The sequence below is a fragment of the Anser anser genome, assembly GCF_964211835.1.
Source record: "Anser anser genome assembly, contig: HAP1_SCAFFOLD_213, whole genome shotgun sequence".
Lineage (NCBI taxonomy): Eukaryota > Metazoa > Chordata > Aves > Anseriformes > Anatidae > Anser > Anser anser.
In genome coordinates this window covers 18524-38863 of record NW_028153731.1, presented here as the reverse complement: position 1 = coordinate 38863, position 20340 = coordinate 18524, and the positions used below count along the sequence as shown (strand labels likewise).

At 50.0% G+C, this 20340-nt stretch overlaps 2 protein-coding genes across 2 annotated transcripts in view; both read right to left on the bottom strand.

Annotated features, from left to right (window-relative positions):
• The window catches only part of LOC310890684 (uncharacterized protein), a gene marked incomplete at both ends in the record, with an annotated part of 33274 nt that extends 19634 nt beyond the window's left edge, over positions 1–13640 (bottom strand). Inside the window, one exon of the mRNA XM_083852992.1 lies at positions 13620–13640. Within this exon, the coding sequence (XP_083709118.1) occupies positions 13620–13640 (21 nt within the window). The remainder of the gene's footprint in view (positions 1–13619) is intronic.
• Positions 13641–13684: 44 nt separating this feature from the next.
• Positions 13685–16132, bottom strand: LOC310890686 (uncharacterized protein; the record flags this gene model as incomplete). The annotated part of the gene is made up of 5 exons (XM_083852994.1): positions 13685–13789; positions 14689–14806; positions 14923–15011; positions 15476–15732; positions 15979–16132. Coding segments are annotated over 5 exons (723 nt in total), but the record flags the coding sequence as incomplete, so codon positions are not given.
• Between the last annotated feature and the right edge of the window lie 4208 nt (positions 16133–20340).

Genomic DNA, 20340 nt, shown 5'->3' with positions numbered 1-20340 from the left:
TTAACAAGGAAAAATATAGTTTCCTTTTTAAGGCTTCCTGGATAATTGGGCTTATTTCATATTCCCAACTCGGAGGAAGAGAATTGTTGAGTTCACCTTCTTTTTTCTTACACGGAAATAAAAAGTCAACAGCTCTGGAAGTAAGGGGAACGTATCACAATCAAGCTCCTTTTGTCTGTAATCCTTGCTGAAGGACAAGATTTATCCCACACCTTCCACGGATGTATGGTAGCAGAGAATCATTTTTGAACTACTCTAATTCAAGTCAACTTGGGGATAGTGGCACTTCTCTAATTGTTTCTGAGACATACGCATTAGCAACAGAGAGTGTTCTGTTGTCATTGCAAGGCGCCTACGGTGATGACTTCAGAAACAGAACTGAGTGATGTCACCATGGCAATTTGGGAGCAGCTGCCTCTGTGCAAGTTTAGCTAGGAGGGACAGAGAAGCGTGCTGGATGTGATGAAACCACGTGAGGATTTGTGGATCCCACCTTGAGGTGCACAGAGAGGGCCCATGCCCTTCTGTAAGTGGTTTGATGCTTGGCTGAGGCAAAAAATGTGTTTTTATTGTGAATGCTTCGTTTTAGTATTCTGTAGTTTGTGTAAAGTCCTTTCACAAGCATTATGTTTGGTACTTTTGCTCAGTGATGTAGCTGCACAGAGTGACAGATGCAATGTATGGGTGAGGGCCTCTGCACGTTCTCTTTTTCCTACACACCATCAACAAATAAGGGTGGACAAATAAGAGTGTGCTGTGCTCCTGCCATACGCCTCAAGTACTAAAGCATAAACAAGAGACTTAAAAGTACCCCTGTCACATTAAAATTCAGGACAGCAATGTACTTCATCAAATGGGCTGACCTGTTGAGCGTCTCAGGATGTGGTGTATGAAGATGCACTCCATCTGCTTCCAGATTAGCACTTGCAGTGAGCAAGCTGCCTGACCTTAACATTTTTCATTTCATTTTTCACCTCAGTTTTGCTGGTTCTCCGTGATTCATTCTTGGTCTAGAAAGAAAAAACCAAAAAAAACCAAAAAACAAAAAAGTGAACTCAGATCAAAATAAAAGGATTTCCTTCTCATTAATTACATGTTCTTAACTTGACAGATTTGGTTATTGACTAAGAAGGCAAATATCTGGCCAGATATGGCCAAATATCTGGCCAAATGAAACAAGCAGCTAGCTTGCTGGAGACATTGTCTGGGAAACAGTGAAAACACTTGCAGACAAAAACATATCAAAGGACTAACGCTTTGAGCTTAATTCTAAACAAACATCATAAACTCAAAACTCTTGTTTGTCTTCCTAACAGGCTGGTATAGTAACATGTCACATTGGATGACTTTGCAGCATAGATGTCAGGAATGCAGCTTGGGATCACCTCCTTCTACTTAGAGTTTAGTTTGAAGGGATGAGCAAGTAATTTTTCCTGGGTTGATGGAAATCTGTTCTAAAGTCTGTTTTCTAACACTCTCATAGATACTTCTCTGTCCATCGCTCTGTCCTGCCAACTCTGCTGTGAGTGTGAAGTTGTGGCAAGAGGGATTTCCTCTTCCTAATTTGACCTGGTGGACACCAACTTTCCTACTAAATTGCCGATGTTGCTGAGGAGGCAGCAGTATCAAAGCCCTGTTGATGAAGATATAACAAGCTTGGGGAGGCTTTGGCATTTCTGTACAATGCTGCTCCCTGATTGTGACCCAAGACTCAGATTCTGAATGAAGCAAAGCAAGCTAGAAGAAAACTGTATGTCCTGGTAATTTTTTATTTTGTTTTATTTTATATTTTCATTCTTCACCTGTAAGAAAATCTAAATCTTTAAACCATTTGTTTGAAACCACGGTTTTATGGAAATGATTTTGGGTGTGCTCCTTCACCTTCTTTGGAACCTGTTTAACCTCGCTTCACTTATAGGAGACCTATGCTCAAATTTATGCTTACCGTGATAAAGCAGTATCCTTTTGGTATTCTTTTCTTTGATGATTGCACGTGAGGCTGAAAAGAGTTTTCAGTATGATTCTTCTTTTCCTTTGCAGTCTCCAAAACTCTGTATTATAGCTGATCTTCATCTCTGATCTGAAAAGCTTCACAGGCCAGAAGAGAATTGAGATGAAGAAGGAAATAGAGAATGCTGATGAATATTTCCAGTTACCACCCGTAAGTTTTGTGAAAGACTCAGGTGCATTTCTGTAGTGGTAGAAAGTTAATAAAATCATGATCATGCACTTGAAGGCAAGTAATGGTATAAAAATGAAGAATGCAAGGCCCTGGTTAAAGACAATCTTTAGGCTGCTTCCAGATCAACACTTTATTTGCTTATTCCACAACCTCATCTCCACTTGCTTAGAAGCTGTGAAGATTGGAAGTACACTCAGTGTTTTTCATCCACTCTGTGTAAAATTATAAGAATTTTCACTGGCTATAAAAGCAAAAAAGACAAACAGACCCTCCTCTGGGGCTTCAGAATGCTCCTAAGATCACCCAGACTGGATAAGTAGAGATGCTCCACTATAGGTGCATATAGATGCACTACAGATGCTGGCAGAGATGCTCTAGCGTAGACGTGACGCACTTTGACAGCATCTTTTCTCTGACAGCAACTTACGTCTTGGTTCTTCACATCAAACCAGAGCAGTTTCTTTGCCTTCACAACCTGCAGACTGACCTCTCGTGTGTACCTGTGGTGGATTGAAGGTAATGCTTGTAATGTTTCTAACACACCCTGATGCTGTATTCACTTTAACTTTTAGAAAAGAGAGCAAGAAGCTTCACAGCAGTTTCTTAGGTGCCCGTCTGTCTGTCTATCTATCTGTCAATCTATCTACCTATATGCATATTTATTTAATTATTTATTTACTTATTTAAAGACATCTTTTGTTCACTAACATGAATCCTCTGACTGTTACTAATGTACGGCACATACCGTGACAGTATAATAGTGTATAAATACCCTTCATCTCATCCTTGCTATTGTTACTGTATTTTAAAAATAATTGTGCACATAATTACCCGCTTTTACCCTGTTTTAAAAAAATACCTACTTACTCGATTATAAAATCCTATAAAAAGGGGTGAACTCAAAAGGAAAGAGAAGCCAATTTTCATTACATTTCTAAACTAAACAGCTAATCCTGATAGATTCACTCCCTTTCAAATAGAACACTCAAGAAATAAAACAGTAAAAATTCACATAATACTTCTTTTATAACAAGATTGCATTGCACAATAGTTCTTTGCCTAACCCTGCAGTTACCCCACAGGCACTGCAATTGCTTACTTGGTCTTCTCCTTTACTTGTTTTCAAGGTTTACTTTTCTAACCAATCCTTAATGTTACAACATTGGATTTATTTACCTCCTTCGATATCAAGAGAATAAAGCATTTGCTTCAGAGGACAGCACTTTGATGCTTTATGGGGCTAATGGCCAACGTTCTCAAAGCACTTTTCATCCGTGATTTAGATATTTCTCCATCTTTCCGTCTTCCTTTAGAACTCTTAATTGAAGTATTAGGTGAAGAAGAACACTGAAACCAGCTGAAGCCATAGCAGACATAGTAAGGACATGCTTCTGTTAGGAAGTAACTCAGAGTGATTCCATGGTGTATTTTAGACGGATTTACTCTGGTCCTCTGGACTAAGCATCCCCAAGGGCTATTTCAAAGCTCTCTGAATGATCTGTCATTATCTCCTACACTGTAGTCTCCATTAGGAAAGGGTAAACATTCATTGCCCATGTGGAAAGGAACTGCTCAGTTAGTCGTTTCTAACCAAAATCTCTTGATTGTGTTCTATTTACAGAAGCCACTTGGCTAGCCAAGCTAAATCATTGAAAATGGAAGTAGTGGAACTACTTCAAAACCGTGCTTCTGCTTCTAAGCAAAACTGCACTGTAGGTGGGGACACAGCAAGAGGACGTGTCCAAGGCAGGGTGGAATTGAAAGTCACCTGTCTGAGCCACAGAAAGAAGTCAGCGATTCCCAGTTTGAGACTCTTGCTTGACTAGTGACCCAGCAGCTGCAACGCTAATGATTACCGCTGATGGATTCCCATGAATCAGGCAGTGATATAAGCTACGAGAATGACTGAAGCGATTTGAAGTGACGGTTCTCCCTCTTCGGCATTCAAGTTTGTGAAAGAAAGGGGAAGAGAGGAGAAGAAGAGAGGAGAGGAGGAGAAGAGAGGACAAGAGGGGAGGGAAGGGGAGGGCAGGGGAGGGGAGGGGAGGGCAGGGCAGGGCAGGGCAGGGCAGGGCAGGGGAGGGGAGGGGAGGGCAGGGCAGGGGAGGGGAGGGCCGTGTAGGGGAGTATAGGGGAGCATAGGGGAGAGGAGTGTAGGGAGGGGTAGTATAGGGGAATATAGGGGAGTGTAGGGGAGGGTATTGTAGGGGAGGGGAGTGTAGGGGAGAGGAGTATAGGGGAGGGGAGCGTAGGGGAGTATTGGGGAGTGTAGGGGAGGGGAGTGTAGGGCAGGGGAGTGTAAGGGGGGGGGAGGGGAGGGGAGGGGAGGGAAGGGAGGTGGAAGGAATGGGAGGGGCGGGGGGTGCTACCCTAAATAAAATGGCCAAATAAATGACATTTTGGATCTGGAGCCAAATATTTATGTTGCCATTCATTCCACAACCTGATTTATCACTGCAATGTGCGTATTGCACAGTGCCATTAAAGGTTTGGCATGCACAGAGGGGGCTGAGTATTTTCAGAAATAACTTTCCTTAATAACTGAATCAAGACTTCTGCTGTAATGCAAAAGATCAGGCAATTGATTAACATAGGGATGGCAGCTGAGCAGGGGAAACATCTTCAAAACTTCCAAACATTTCCTTTATACAGAACTACAGCTCCTTCTTCTCTGCTCACCGGTTATGAAAGTTTCTCTCACCTGCTTAGTAAGCAGAAGCAGTAAAATGGGATTTAGAGGATCCGGCTAGAGCAGAAGCGCCACTTAGAGGAAGCAATCAATTTATAGGTAGTGCAGTGTTTGAAGAGAGTTTAAGCGGCTTTCCAAGGAACATATACTAGTGCAAAGCAACCGATTTATCTGACTCTCCAATGAAAGAAAAGGAAGTGCAAAGCAGCAAGTGCTTGGGAGAGGGAAAAAGAGGTGCATCTCAGCTGTCTGGGGGGAAGAAGGCAGTCAGCTCTTAACAGATTATTTGCCATCTGATTTGTTTCTCAAAGGCGTAACATTTAGTTAAGACAGTGGCAGTTTACTACCTGTGGTGCTGATAGAGGTTAAACAAAAGACACAAGGGCAGCAAAATCCCTCACTCGCTTCTCACACAAGGACAAAACTGTTATGGGAGAGAAATGCAGGTTACTTTCTCAAATCTCACAGCACTTTTTGACACCATTGGCTACGGGTTACCTCTTAAGTATTTGAAGATTTCAGTAGGGCTGACTGATTTAGATGTGGATAGGTTTAAATCACACTTGTCAATGTGCTATTAATGTCGAACCACAGCCATTTCTTCCCTAGACCTCTTAATATGCTAGGCAGTCCCAGGAAGCGTAAAACTTTGACCCGTGCTCTCCAGCATTTGCGTACTGCACTTTCTGTAGGTTCCTTATTCTCTAATCAGAATTCTGACAATCTCCTCAACAGCATACAGATACAAAATGCACAGACCCAGTGTTGTGGTTTAACCCGGCTGGCAGCTAAACACCACACAGCCGTTCGCTCACCCTCCCCCCTCCCTCTCTGGGATGGGGGAGAGAAACGGGAAAGTGAAGCCGGTGAGTTGAGATAAAGACAGTTTATTAAGACAGGAATATAATAATAACAATAATAATAATAATAGTGATAATGATAATAGTATTAATAATAATAATGTGTAAGAAAACAAGTGATGCACAATGCAATTGCTCACCACCCGCTGACCGATGCCCAGCCTTTCCCCGAGCAGCCGGCCCCCCACCCCGGCCAGCCACCCCTATATATTGTTCAGCATGACGTCAGATGGTATGGAATACCCCTTTGGCCAGTTTGGGTCAGCTGTCCTGGCTCTGTCCCCTCCCAGCTCCTGCTGCACCCCCAGCCTGCTCGCTGGCAGGACAGAGCGAGAAGCCGAAAAGTCCTTGGCCTGGTGTAAACACTGCTCTGCAACAATTAAAACATCAGCATGTTATCAGCGCTCTTCTCATCCTAATCCAAAACATAGCACCCTACCAGCTAGAATGAGGAAAAATTAACTCTGTCCTAACTGGAACCAGGACACCCAGATAAAACAGGCTCCCATCCGCTTGTATGATTGTCAGACATGCATTCTTTTATATTAACTGCTCTTTTCTTACTCCCTTCAGATGAAACATAAATAACTTCAGCTGACTTCTAAACTCTACAGACAGCTCTGGTGGTGCTGTGTGATGGAATGTGATTTTTCCTTACAAGCCACCAATTATTTCCATGTCTTTTCTGGACCTTGGGATCTCTTTTGGGAGCTACATTACTCAGAGAAATACAAGAAGGCTGAGATCACCACTGCCTCAACATAATGCAAAGTTTAAGGCCTTTAGGACAGCCAGTTTGCAAATGAATGCAGCCCCATCTTCTCAGCATTTTGAGACAGATGACTACCCAACACTGAACTGTCTCAAGGTTTCAAACTGAGACAGCTTTGTAGAAATAATAGAAAAATTTCATTACAATTGGCCTAGCATGGAATTTATTCTTAAAAAGTTTGGTAGAATATACTTGTAGACTTCAAAACTAGTACATCATCATTTGAGCACTCCTTCGTCTACACGATCTTCTCCAGAAATACCAAACTTTTAGTCCTGGTAGTTAGAGCTAATCAGTCATATTAGCTAATCAAATTCCCTGATCAGTCACTTGAAGTCTGTTGATGACATCTGTTCTGAGCTCTACAGCATTGGTCAGCTACTGACTTGCGGAAGTCAGACTCTATCTAGAACCTCACAATGGTTATAAAGCAGGTCTGTTTATTCGGCGCTGCGCACCCACGCCGGGCACAAGGGGGATAGCTCCACCTAACTTGCGCACCAACAGTTGCAGGGAGTCCTATCTGGAGCTTTCTCTGGACTCGCCGCGGATAGATAGACTTCAGAGCTTAAGATGTTACTTTGATTTCCATTTTCCCTTGTTCCAAAGAAACTTTTGCATCCAATTTTTCCGGCACGTCCCTTCCTAAGAAGGGCCTAAGCAAATTGGGTAAGTAGAAAAACGGATGGATTCCCATCATTTTTTCCCCAATTCCAATCTTGAGCACTGGAAAAAAAAAAAAAAAAAAAAAAAAAAAAAAAAAAAAAAGCCTTTTCCTTTTGGCCAGTTGCTCTGGTAGAACTAAGCATTAGTATACATTCTCCGTAGAACTAAGCATTTATCCCGGGATGTTCAGTTTTTCGACACTGTATAAGCCTTCCTGCTCTCACTTCCCTCCGTTTTTCATTTCTTTTCCTCCTAAGACACCCGTGAAAAACTTAAGAAACCTCCTGGTCAATAACTTTCTTCAGACAGCGTCAATGATATCACAGCAACCCAGACTTATTTAACTTTTTCTTTAAAACAGCTAACACAGATTCTGTATCATTCTCACGCAGACCAGTCCCCAGCTTGATCATCTGAATTGAATTTGTTTTATATTAAACAGATTTTCTTATCATTTTTATTACAGCAGATGAAAAAAGCGCTCACTCTTTTGCTGGCTTTCCATCAGGCACCCTGATTCCCTGTCTTTATTTGCTTTCTGCAGAATTCTCCCATCTCTTTTGGTTCAAGTTCGACTGGCAAAACGCTTTTCACTGGTTACTACACTTAGCTGCTATACATCTTTGTTTCTTAAGATAACTGTTTTCATATTTTACAATAGAACGTTGCCATGATCTATTTTGTAAGGTCTAGAAAAAAGACCCCCCCTTCCCACAGCCCCCACCCCACCCAGAAAAAAAAAAAAAAAAAAAAAAAGATGCTTAGTCCTTTAACATAAAATACTTATTCATTTGGCTGGATGGAGGAAGTTAAACACGGTTTATATTCTATCCATGTAGACTGCACTCAGGAAAAGTTTATGTAAAATTCTGCTGACAAATGCAGAATCCAGCTTGCCTGCTCTAGGAAGCGGAACAGACCCACAGCGGACACGAGAATGTACTGTCAGAACAATTAGGAAATAAAATCTATCGTGATCTAAGTTACTGACAACTGTCAAATTAATTCACTTTGTTCTTATTCAGCTTGGAGGAAACGGGCACAGAAATTACTCATTTACCCTAAGTACATCTCTGTCACCTTCTTCTCATCTCCAACATGATTCTCATTTTCAGATTGACCTCAGTGTCAACTGTGAGTCTATCTTAAGTGTCATGCACCAAGTGTCAGAGGCAACTGTGCTCTGACCAACACTACCCGTGCTGGACAAGCTATGGAGAGCAGAAGTATTTCTGTAGTGGTCCTAGGAGAACCCCAGTTCCTTCGGATGCAGCTCTTCTTAGAACACTAAGGAAAATCTATTCCTCAAAGGCTGCATCTCTGTTAGATGCTGGGATGGAGCAAGAATGTAGTTTTACAATAAAACTCCAGTAATCACATTTACTCCATCCAGTTGCAGTTTCACAGAGGATTAGTGCTACATGAATGAATGTTCTCTCTAAAGAAACAGAAATTAAAGATCTGTTTCAGGTGCAAGATCAATGTATTGCAACCCCGAAAGGGGATATAAAAACCCAAACTAATCACCTGTTCTTCGGATAGATTTGAATCAAAGTTTGCAGGCGTTTTTGTCCAATGGCTCCAAACGAATCTAGTCCAAAGCTCCTAGATGCTGGAACCACATGATGAATATGTAAGGCCTTTAGCCTTAGCTGCTTTGATCTACTGATCTTCTCCAATTGGACTACATTGCTTGTTGCTATACCTCCAAGGGAACACAACACAGTTTGGATAAATTCACAGTCTAGAAAGAGCTCCAGCAGGAACATGGGTCTCCCTTGCTACCATCATCACAGAAGGTGTGGCAGCCACAGGGCCACTTCATTCATTCACTCACAGAGCACCAATAACAAATACTCCTTGCTGTAATATTCATTTGTTGCAAAACTACATTCTTGCTCCATCTCCACACCTAATATAGATGCAGCCTTCGATGAATAGACTTTCTTCAGTGTTCCAGTAAAAGTCATTGCTTATTAAGTTTAACTGCCTTTGAAAAAATAATACTCGGAGGTCTGTACAATTGGCAGCACAGGGGTTGACCCATATATCATCAAGGGTCTGTCTGGAACGGTACGAGCTGGTAATAGTTTTGTTTCAGATGTGTTTCAGCTATGCCCATTGCCTACCACAGAAGCAGGAGAAAATGCCTCTTTACTGTTCTACATGTCCAACGCTCCATTTGAATTCTTCTTGAAGTTAGGGCTTCCAACAATCCAAACCAGATGCCCAGCCTCCCAATCTAATGCATGAGCAGAGGGGCTCTCTGAAACACCAGTACAGACTAGGTGAGAAATACCTTGAAAGCAGCCCTGTGGAGAAGGACGTGGGGGTACTGGTCGATGAGAAGCTCAACAGGAGCCAGCAATATGCACTTGCAACCCAGAAATCCAACTGTATCCTGGGCTGCATCAAAAGCAGAGTGGCCAGCAGGGCGAGAGAGGTGATTCTCCCCCTCTGCTCTGCCCTCCAGAGTCCGGGGGATGGAATAGCAGGGCTCCCAGCACAAGAGAGACCCGGACCTGCACTTGGTCCAGAGCAGAGCCACAAAAATGATCATCAGAGGTATGGAGTACCTCTCCTATGAAGACAGGCTGAGGATAGACTCAGGTAAGGAAGAGATTTTTACTGTGAGGGTGAGGAGACACTGGAAGAGGTCGCCCAAAGAAGCTGTGGATGCCCCATTCCTGGAAGTGTCCAAGGCTAGGACAGATGGGGCATTGAGCAACCTCGTCTGGTGGGAGGTGTTCCTGCCCATGGCAGGGGGGTTGGAACTTGATGATCTTTAAGATTCCTTCCATCCCAAACCGGTCTATGATTCTATATGCTAGGGAATAGCCCTTTGGCCAGTTTGCCTCAGATGTCCTGGCTGTGTTGCCTCCCAGCTTTTTTGCAACCACAGCCTCCTCACTGGCAGGGCAATGTGAAAAAAAAAATAAAAAAAAAAACGGAAAAGGCCTTAAAACTGTGCAAGCCCTTCTCAGCAATAACTAAAACAATGGAGTGAAGCCAGGATTGCTCTGATAGCATTCTTCATGATCCAGTACAGACCGATACCACCCAGCATGGTCCTGCACGGCCGCTGGAACCCAGCCCAGTGCCCAGGGTCCCCAGCCCAGGGGGTTGGTCTCCGCCCAGGCCGGTCTGCGCCCAGGCTCAGGGACACCGCCGCCAGTTTCCCCTTTGCAGGTTCAAGCAGTAACGAAGCTGAGCACCTGTGCCAGGGACACTCAGGGAGGACACTGATACAGCCGGCCACACAGACAACCACAGACAAGGCGCTGCTTGCAACAGCACCCACACACAGGCCTCACGTAACACACAGGCACAGACAGCCGAGTCCCCTCCTGCCCTGGGGCTGGCAGAGACAGCAGGTCACTGCTGCAGGCACACACACGGCACTCTCGGGGTTCACAAGCACATACACACCCGCACACCTGGCCCTGAGAGTCCTTTCACATGCCCTCAGATTCCCCATGCCTCTGCCTGCTCCTCGTCCCCATGGGCCTCCCCTCCAGGTCTGCCACGGAGCTCCCCTAGCTAGGAGGGAGCTATGGGGACGTGGGCTGAGACACAGACTTCCGCACTGGAAATGCGCGCAACTGGCAGCGATGAGCATCATGACGGGAAGCCACACTTAAGACAGCGCAGGCATAGCAATGGGAGCCTTGGAAAGAGCTCTCCTTTCAACCCACATTCCTCTTTCAAAGCAGAGATCCAGCTTATGCGTACTCAAGTCTAGGGTGGATGAAGTGACACAAGCAGTCTGTTTGGGAAGAGCCCCGGTGCTCTTTATTTTCCATTCAGGGGTGGAAAGCGGGAGAGCTTCCCAGCCCCTTTGCTCAGAGCTCCGCTGCTGCCGCCGTCGCCATTCCCAGCACCTTCCCCTCCACTGCGGTACCAGCATCTAGCGCTAGGGAGTCAAAAGAAAAAAGAGGATGAGCAGGTTGTGTACAGGCTGAACACAGAGAAATACTGCAGGCTTAGCTCGGGCCGTGCACGTAGGGGTCTGCTTCCCAGGAAGCTTCAAGGCTGCCGAGAAGTGAGACAGATGCCTCGTGCCCGAGCTCACGACAGGGTCCCCAGGGGTGCAGCTCACCAGCCTGGGGCTGGGTCAGGTGGAGCGGAGGACCCTGGGTATTCTGCACAGGTATTCCCCCTCAGGGCAAGGTGTCCTGGCGTCAGCGCTCTCCAAAGGAAGGACAGCCTCTCGGCTTTGGAAAGGGGAGAGGCAGCCATCCAGGGGACCCCTCTGTTTTCAGACAGGACTTTCACATCCCACATGGGAAAGCCTGTTCTGGGTGCCCAGCCGCTCCCCGTCAGGTGTCAGGGAGCTCCAGTCCCAAAGTCTCCAGAGTCTCCAAAGCCTGCGTCCGTCTCGGGAGGGGTGTCGGAGACGTGCCCTCTTTCTCCCAGTGCTGCCCCCAGGGGAAGGATGGGCCTTGCAGCAGCGGGAAGCACCATCCCTTTTTGGAGATACTTACCGGGGGAGCTGCTGCTGCTGCTGCTCTTGCCGCAGCCGGTTTGCCTCCGCAACATTTCTGAATACACTTTGTTGATGGCGATGCGGCTCCAACCTTTCCAAAACTTGGAGTGCTCGTGGGGAAAGGCGGCTGCAACAACAGGAGAACGGGATTCCTCAGCCTCTGTCAGACACCCCTTCTGCCTCTCCCCTCATCCATGTTATACATTAGTTTTGGTAGAAATCATTCCCGACACATCGTGGGTAAGGTAGATCGAATTTCTATTTATTTGAGCAACTCAGCAAGCAGCGATAAGTAAAACAGCGCTGGGCGGCCGGGGAGTCTCCTGCTCCGCCAACGGCGCGCACCTAAGCCCGCCAGAGTCTCCATTTATAGCCTAGTAGTTCCGGGTTTAGTGGCACATCCTGGTGTCTTCTTACGACTGCGAGGCCTGTTGCTACGGGGTCTTTGTCAGTCCTCTGGTGGTCGTGGGGATGAAGATCGTTGTCTTCCTCTGCGTCGGGGTCGTGACTTTGCTGCTGATATGTGTGTTCTCATGTGAGGGGGAATGCCATTTTGCCCTTTTTTGGAGCTGGTTTCTACTGCAATTGTTAACTTAACAGGAAATTCCTATACTTGTTTTTTTCCTTCAACAGGACATTGGGGGTATAAGCAGTTAACCATTGAAAACCTTCCCATCAGCAATATTTAATGAACAAACAAGGCTTTACCCATTACAATCCAGACCCTGCACCCATGCGGTGCCACGTGCACCCACCCTTTCAACCTGTGGTGAGTTTTAGGCCTTGGCGGTAACCAAGGTCATGCCCGCTTTAGGAGGAATCAAAGGGTGTCACAGGCAACCCCAGGACTCGGGGACCAGGCTCCTGGACATGTCCTGACATCACTCAAGAGCTACTCCAGTGCCCCACGACGGGAACGGAGCCGGCACACACTTACTCAGGCTGGAGTCTCTCCAGCTTGCCTGCTGCTCCCAACTCCTCTGCTGGGGCAGGGTTCTCAGCCTTCCTCCACCTCTTCCTGACCTTGCTCCTGGGCTGGGCTGGAGGATGGGGAGTCCGAGCATGTTGGCTGTTGAATCGCTGCAAGGAGAAGTCCCTCTCATCAAACAGGACTGGACGTACAGCTGCTCTTTCCCAGAGGACCTCTTGAAAGGACCCTGCAGCAGGACCTGCGAACCAGGCGACTCAGCGCTGCCAGCCCACGTCTGGCTGCTGCTTTTATCCCTCACTTTCTGCTGACAACCTCTCCCTCACAGGGAGGAGCAGCAAAAGCCCTGACCTGCGGCCTCGTGCCCGTCCTGCTCCCACCACCCTGGGACCTGCCGCCCTCGGAGCCCGGGCAGAGAGGATCGCCGCTGTTCTCAGCGGTGTTGATCACTGCCAGTACCTGGGGTATCTGTTGGTCCTCCCCCTCAGACCAGGCTTCCCATGCAGCCATGGCTGCCTGGGCTTGCTCTTGTAGCTTTTGGTACGTGGGCCATGAGCTGTCTGTTTGGTCCCACTGTGAAGACAGGTTCCAGACATCCTGGAGGGAAAAAAAAAAAAAACAAAAAAAACAACAAAACAAACACAACAGCAGACAGGATTGGTCTCAGCTGTCCCTCAGGCCTAACCCACACTCCTGCCCCCTCGCCTCAGCCGGTCTGTCAGCAGTGCTTCGACCCTCAAGGATGAGGGGCCCTGAAGCTAGGCCAGGCTCCTCAACTCGTGACAAACACAGCTGAACAGCCCGCGGTGACCAAAGCCCTCTGCCATCAACGACTCAGAAAGGCCTTGCTCCTTTTCCATGGCCCCTGGTCAAAATGAAGTGGCTCATGGCAACACGGGAGGCAGTAAGAGGCAGGGAAGGTGTGCGGGACGCCACCTTCCGTCTCCTGAGGAAGAGATGAAGGAGGTAACAAATGTGAAGACGAACGCATCCCAAGGGACCTGCTCGGGATCGCTCCACACAGAGGCTTTTGTACAGGCCCAAACAGCACAGTCATTGCAGCAAGGCAGAGCAGGTACCTGCAGCGCTCTCCTGGAGGCTTCAGGAGCAGGGAGCGCAGTGGTGGTGGACTTGGCTTGAGGAGCTGTTTCCTGCCTGTCTGCCTTCTTCGTCCCGGGGGAGCTGCCTGGACACGGGGGGAGCACGCTGCAAACAGACGCCGGGAGGAGGCTGCATGAGCCCAGGGGAATTCGGTCTCCAGTCCGCGCTCGCAAGCTGCGTCAGCCTCTGCAGCAGACGGCACTTCCGCAGCGAGTGGGCATATTGGACTGGCCGTGTTCACTTCAGCGGAGACAGAGAGAGCCAAACGCGAAGCTGTGGCACCACCTGCCTTCAGGAAGGCTCGGGATGCCCGTATCCAGGCCCTTTTTGGTGGAAGAAGGAGGGGAGCGGTGTCTTGTGCAAGGACAGGATCCGAGAGACACCATTATGGCCCACCCGGGCTTTACTTCAGCTTCTCCTCTGTGGCCCTGAAACACGGTGCGCTTATGGGTGGAAAACAGGTTATCGCTGGGGAGCCAGCGGAGCCATTGGAGAAAGCCGTCAGGTAAGGAGGCCAGTCATGCCATCTCCCTACCTCAGCACTCTCTTGTGCCTGCCACAACGTTTGGGATAGCGTTTGAAAAAAATGCCTGAAAGAAACTTTTCCATCTGGTATCACAGCTCCTTAGGCTGGAAGAAACAGCAGGGGAGATGGGGCCACGGCAATCCTAAGACACGGTGAGACATGTTAGAATGAAGGCAGGGGACGTTTGCTCCCACAGACAAGAAGATGGGCTCTGCTGCAATGTGGGGGGGCTCCTGAAGGGAGAAGAGCTTCTGCAACAAGGCTCTGCGTTCAGCTCCCCCAAGGATCGGGGCCCTGCTGGAAAATGAAGCTGGTGTGCCAGTCTCAGGCAAACGTGCTGCACGCTTGCCATCCGTTGAGAGAGCGGCCTCCGCTGGGACGTGTGTCAGGAGCCACCCTGCGGCTGGTGGGTCCAAAGGGGACATCTCTCCAGTGTGGCTGCAAGGGGCTCCTTCCTCCTTTCCCCCAGGGGTCTCACCTGGTAGAAGGCTTCTTCTCCACATCTTGCTGCCTTGTGCCTGGCTCCCAGCTTGTCAGGATGGGGAGGGAAAGCTACTTCCTCCTCTGCAGCAGGTTGCCAGGATGGCACTCTGAAACTAGGAAAGGAGGAAGCTCTTCCGAGCAGCTGCGTGGGCACTGCCTTTTAACCTGGTTCAAGTCAGCCAGCACGGGACAGGGACCACCCCCAGACAGCAGGGACCTGTTCCCTTACCTCTTCTGATCCTGCGCTCTCCTGCAGCTTCCTCCTGCGAGGTGGTGGAAACTTTGGCCTCCGGCCTTCTCCTCACAGTCAGATGAAACCTGGAAAACAAACGATGACACGGGCTTGAAGAAGGCTGGCCTCCTACCCGTTGCAGCTTGCTGGCAGTAATCCTCCTGGTGTCGCACAAGGCATGGCATCCCTTTTCCGTCATGTCCATGCATGGGGTTTGTTGTCAGTCTTCCCGCAGCACCACAGAAGGTAGCCTAAATTCCCCTCCACATGCAGGCAATTCTCTCTGACGGGAATCGCGGCAGCACGGGCACAAGAATGGCAGAATATGGAGGCTGTACAGTAACACTGCCAGGCTTTTTGCAGGGGCAAGCATCCAGACGCTCAGAAGAAACTCTCTTTGCTCGTGGAGAGAGCAGCTAAGGGGGCAAGCGTGGGGAAAGGCATTTGACTGGCCTGCCATGTCCGGGCTGGCCAATAGCAGTCAGGTTGCTCACCCTTTGCTAGGATTCCCAAAGAAATGGAAGTAGCCCCCAAAACCTCACCAACTTACGCTGTGGAGCAGTGCAACCAGGCCCGCGGCGCTCTCCGGACGTTTGACGCAGTCTAGATAAGACTTCACGCACAGAAAACCATCTTCGCGTGGCAGAACTCCAATGTCCCTGACGGCAAAGGGGACGTGCTCCTTGTTCCTCACGAGGAAGCAGTACAAGAGGATGGTCTCTTGCACGCAGTTCTTCGCCACGTGCAGCGGGAAGGAGGTGGCTCGCGATAGCTGCACGTACTTCAGCGGCTCAATCTTGACACCATCTGCAAGGAGAAGCAACATCCTCAGCGACACGGCAAGCCCAAGTTGCTTGCAACATTCAGAACAAGTTCCCAGAGAAAGGGTCGCTAAGAGAAAGAGCTCCTGGGGCACGGTTTCTTTTGGGGGAACTCAAGCTGTACCCTGACCGTTGGAGACAATCCTCTACTTCTCCCAGGCCTTTCCAAAGAGCAGGGAGAACAAACCGTTCCGGACATGGGGCAGGAAGAGGGGGGCTGCTGCCTTCTCACCAGGGAGGAGCTCAGTGGGACAGTAGATCTCCTCCAGCCACAACTCATCGATGTCCAGCTGGAAGAAAGGTCTTCGAACCAAGAGCAGCCCTTCTTTGCCATGGAACTGCTCTCGGACAACACCAAAGGTCCCGAGTCCCGCAACCCAAACGCCCTGCACACAGAAAAGACAGAAAGGCCGATGAGGGAGTTCTTGAGAGACGGGAAAAGGGATGGCTGTCAGAGCAGGGGGACACTGCTCTGTGCCCTGCCCACTCCTGAGGGACAATGGGGCAAGGTGGGGCACTTTGGAAAGCTTTGCAAAAGAGCCGCATCCTCAGTTTCTTTCGTCTCCCCCCTCACAGCATTTGCCAACATCCCTTGGCTAGAGAAGCGCCCAGAGGTTTCCAGCACACGGATTAGACCTGGCACTGATTCCCAGCAATTGTCCTAGGCACGGACCCAGGATATTCCCCCCTCTCTCTGCTCGCCCTCCCCACTCAGACCGCAGGGAAGAGGGAAGCCCTAGGGTGTGCCAAACACCTGAGAGGCAGAGCACATCTGGCCTTGGTTTCTCTCCCAGCTGGCCAAGAAGCTGCTCCGGGCACCCTGGGCAGTCTCAGTGCACCGCCATGCTGCTCGGGCAGGGATTGCCTCATGCAGGGCCCACGACACCGGCCCACCTTATCCCGCTTCAGCTCTTTCGGAATGTAGTCGCATACAGCATCCCAGATAGCCTCAGTCCCTGGAAAGCAAGGAAAAGACACCTCAGGCTCCAGGCCAGCCAGCTCACAACCTCTTGGCAAGCACCTCACCCAGGCGATGACACATGCAGGCATACACAAGCACCCCAGAAAAACACCACGCACGCATTCCTGGGACATTCCTGAGAGGCCTGTGGGAGCTGCAGGCCACACCTAACAAATTTGACTAACAAATACTTCAGCCCCCCTTTTCTAGGCAGTCCGGTAAAGTCTATCTGCCAATACTCTCCAGGCGCCTGCCCCTCAGCAGTGGAGTTTTGCATGTTTATCGGATTATTTCTCCAACATATGTCACACCTTTTGGTGACCGACCTAATAGTCTCCACCATAGTCCTGCGTATAAATGACTTCTTTAAATGCTTTAGCAAATGTTCTGTTGCCCCAGCGCACAGCATTATGCTCCTCCTTCACTAGACCATTTGTAAGGGAAGAGGGTACCACTGCTGGACCTGATAGGTACCTACCTGTCGGGCACCACAGCCCTGCGCAGCTTCCACGGTGTCTCACGGGCAGGGGCCAACAATTTCTGAAAGACTGCCCTTGTACTTAAAAAGCAGCGGTCTTCGCTCAGGGGCTCTTCAGGCCGGGGATCGGGGTCCTCTCCGAGAATCGCTCGGTGCTGCCTGAGGTTCCGCCATCCCAGGAACCGTCGAGGCTCTCCCAGGAAACAGTCCTCGAGAAGAGCTCCGAGACCCCAGCCGGGGCTAAAGGGCCAGTCTCCCCCTGACTGGGGCTGCCCACGGCCTGTCCCCAGGCCAGGGGAACCGCCCCAAGGTACACAACACGCCACGGCACGACGCAGGGCCGGGCAGCGGCTGCCCTCACGCTGCCGGGGCTCTGGGAGCCACCCCTCACAGCCTCTGCCTCCCCTCAGTGCTTCCCGCTCCTCCCTCCCGCTCCTCCCTCAGGGCTCGCCTCTCCTCAGCCCGGGCTCCGATTGGCTGCCAGAGCCGCCAGGCAAACGGAGCCCCACCCCCTGCCGGCTGGCTGGGGCTCGCTGCCATGGCAACCGTGCAACCGCCTGACCAGGCAGGGCGGGCGCCGCCATCTTAGGAGTCGTGGGCGGGCTGGGGGCGTCTCGGGGCCTGAGGGGGGGACCTGGCCTGTGTGCCCGGGGCGCCCCTGCCCGCCCCTGCCTTTGCTCGCTCCCTGTGCCTCACCACCTCGTCTTCCCTTTTCTTTGCGGTGTCGAACGCCCGAGAAGCCCGACAGGCTCAGGAAGGCGGCCATTCAGTTGCACAAGAAGCAATAGGGCCGGATGCTCCTGGAATGCTACTTGTTGCAGCTTTGTGCCTGGGTATCACTGTGAGATCAGGCTAACAGGATGAAGGCTTTGTTCCTCGTCCCTTCTGTTGAGAGAGGGGTTTTGCCTCTCGGCAGAAGCTATCCCCAGGCTCTCGGCATATTTAAGCAAACTAAATGCAGCTACAGCCTCTTCTTTGTCTGAGACCGGATCGCAGCTGATGAGGAAGTAACGGGACCAGCAAACCCTTTCTGGCTGCAGCAGCTTGGGCCCGGCTGCCCTGGCCCTGGGGCAGGAGGAGCTGCCTGAAGACCCCCAGGGATGGCACGGAGGGGCTGCGGGCCTCCCGGGGGCTGTCTTGTGCCTTGGATGTCCCATCTGTGGGGCTGAGCCCTCTGTGCCCCCAGGAGCTGCTGTGCCCTTCAGAGGGGCTGGGGCTGTGGTGGCAGTGCCCAGAGCCCTGCAGCAGCCTGCTCCGGACACTGCCCTGGGGCCAGCCCAGCCTGAGCTGCTGGACTGCGCTGGGCAGAGGGCAGGGAGGTGGGCATGTTAGCGTTCATGAAAACACATAATCCACAAAGTGATTATACGAAGGTGCTTTATTAGGCGCCGCAAGTTAGGGGCAAGCCTGCCCAAATCTAACTTTGTCCGATTTGTTCACTCAGTTCTCTTTTATCTCCTAAAATATTACATATGCATTAGGTTTCACAACTCATCTATGCATATTCATTTCCTAGCTCCGCCTAGCCCCGCTTCGTATGCTTCGTATCTTATCAGTCCTTCTGCGCTTGCGTATTACTCTCGGGTGGTCGTCGGGATGAAGTAAGATGTCTTATTGTTAGCGTTCATGAAAACACATAATCCACAAAGTGATTACATGAAGGTGCTTTATTAGGCGCCGGAAGTTAGGGGCAAGCCTGCCCAAATCTAACTTCGTTTGATTTGTTCTCTTAGTTCTCTTTTATCTCCTAAGATACTACATATGCATTAGGTTTCACAACTCATCTATGCATATTCATTTCCTAACTCCGCCTAGCCTCGCTTCGTATGCTAGTTATCTTATCAGTCCTTCTGCGCTTGCGTACTACTCTCTGGTGGTCGTCCGGGTGGTCGTCGGGATGAAGTAAGATGTCTTATCAGAGTTGAACTTTCTAACCTTTCCTTCTCACGCATGCTCTCTGAGCCCTTGGTCTCAGTCCAAACCGCAAGGTTGGTTTGATCCAGTTCCCAGGGTCCAAGAAGCCCCAGTTATCCAGATGTCTTGCAAATTGAGCATTCTTTTAATCCTCCTTACTCCTCATCATGAATTGGTGCATTCTCATGTTACCCTTGCACATATCTCATATGTACCCTTGCACCTTTCTTCCAAGCGCAGCCTCGGAACAGTACATCGCAAATGTAACATATTAAACAATATTGTATTATTTCTTCTTCTATTACTAACATTTCCCCCCTTTGAAAGCATTTCACTCCTTTCGAGGAGTGGTTTTCTGCTAGGGGAAATGACCCAGGTGTGAAGAAGTGTGTGTGCCAGGTGAGGGACGGAACCCCAGGGATCCCTTCAGGCTGTTTCCCAGCAGGTTCCCCTGCAGCCCCAGGGCCATGGGCAGGGAGCCTGGTGGGGGGCAGAGCAAGGGAGGCCTTGGGCTGGGCCTCTGCTGCTGAGCTGGGCCGGGCTCCTGGGCCCAAGGGGAGCTCCTGGCAAGCGGGCAGCGCTGCAGAGAGCCAGCTCTGCCCAGGAGCAGCTCCTCTGCCCAGCGCAGCAGGGCTGGGGGCACTGCCTGCAGCTGGCACGGGTAGGGGAGAGAAGGGAGAGGGAGGTTACCGGCTGAGTGGAATATGAGAATACTGAGAGCTGAGAGGAGGAGAAATCTTCATAGCACATAACAGGGTAAGCCTCCTTCTGCAGTGCAGTGCACAGGAGTATCAGGGAAGATTTCCAGACCCAGAACTTCCCACAGAAGATCTGGCTGGTTGCACTTGGTATTTCTTTAGTGTGGAGAAGCACAAGCTCCATTGCTAAGGTTCCCTGCTGCAGGGTGAACGTGCAGGCCTCCGAGGGCTCCCTTGTTGCAGGCCAGCTGCAGGCTGTGAATCCTGGGGTGCAGGCAGGGGTGCCCGGGGCTGTGGTGCAGAGCAGGGTCCCTGCTGTGCCCCAGGGGCTGTGTGCCGGGGCAGGGCCTCTGCCGCCTGCCAGGCTCAGCACTCAGCCTGCCCGGGGAGCTGCCCAGGGCGCTGCGCGGAGAAGCTGCGGGTGGAAGGAGCCCCCCCGGCAGGGCAGGGTCCTGCTGCTGGCGGGAGGCTGCTGCCTGGGGCAGCCTGCTCACAGCTCCATTGTACGACAAGGGCATTTCCCAAGCAATTTTTTCTAAGCAA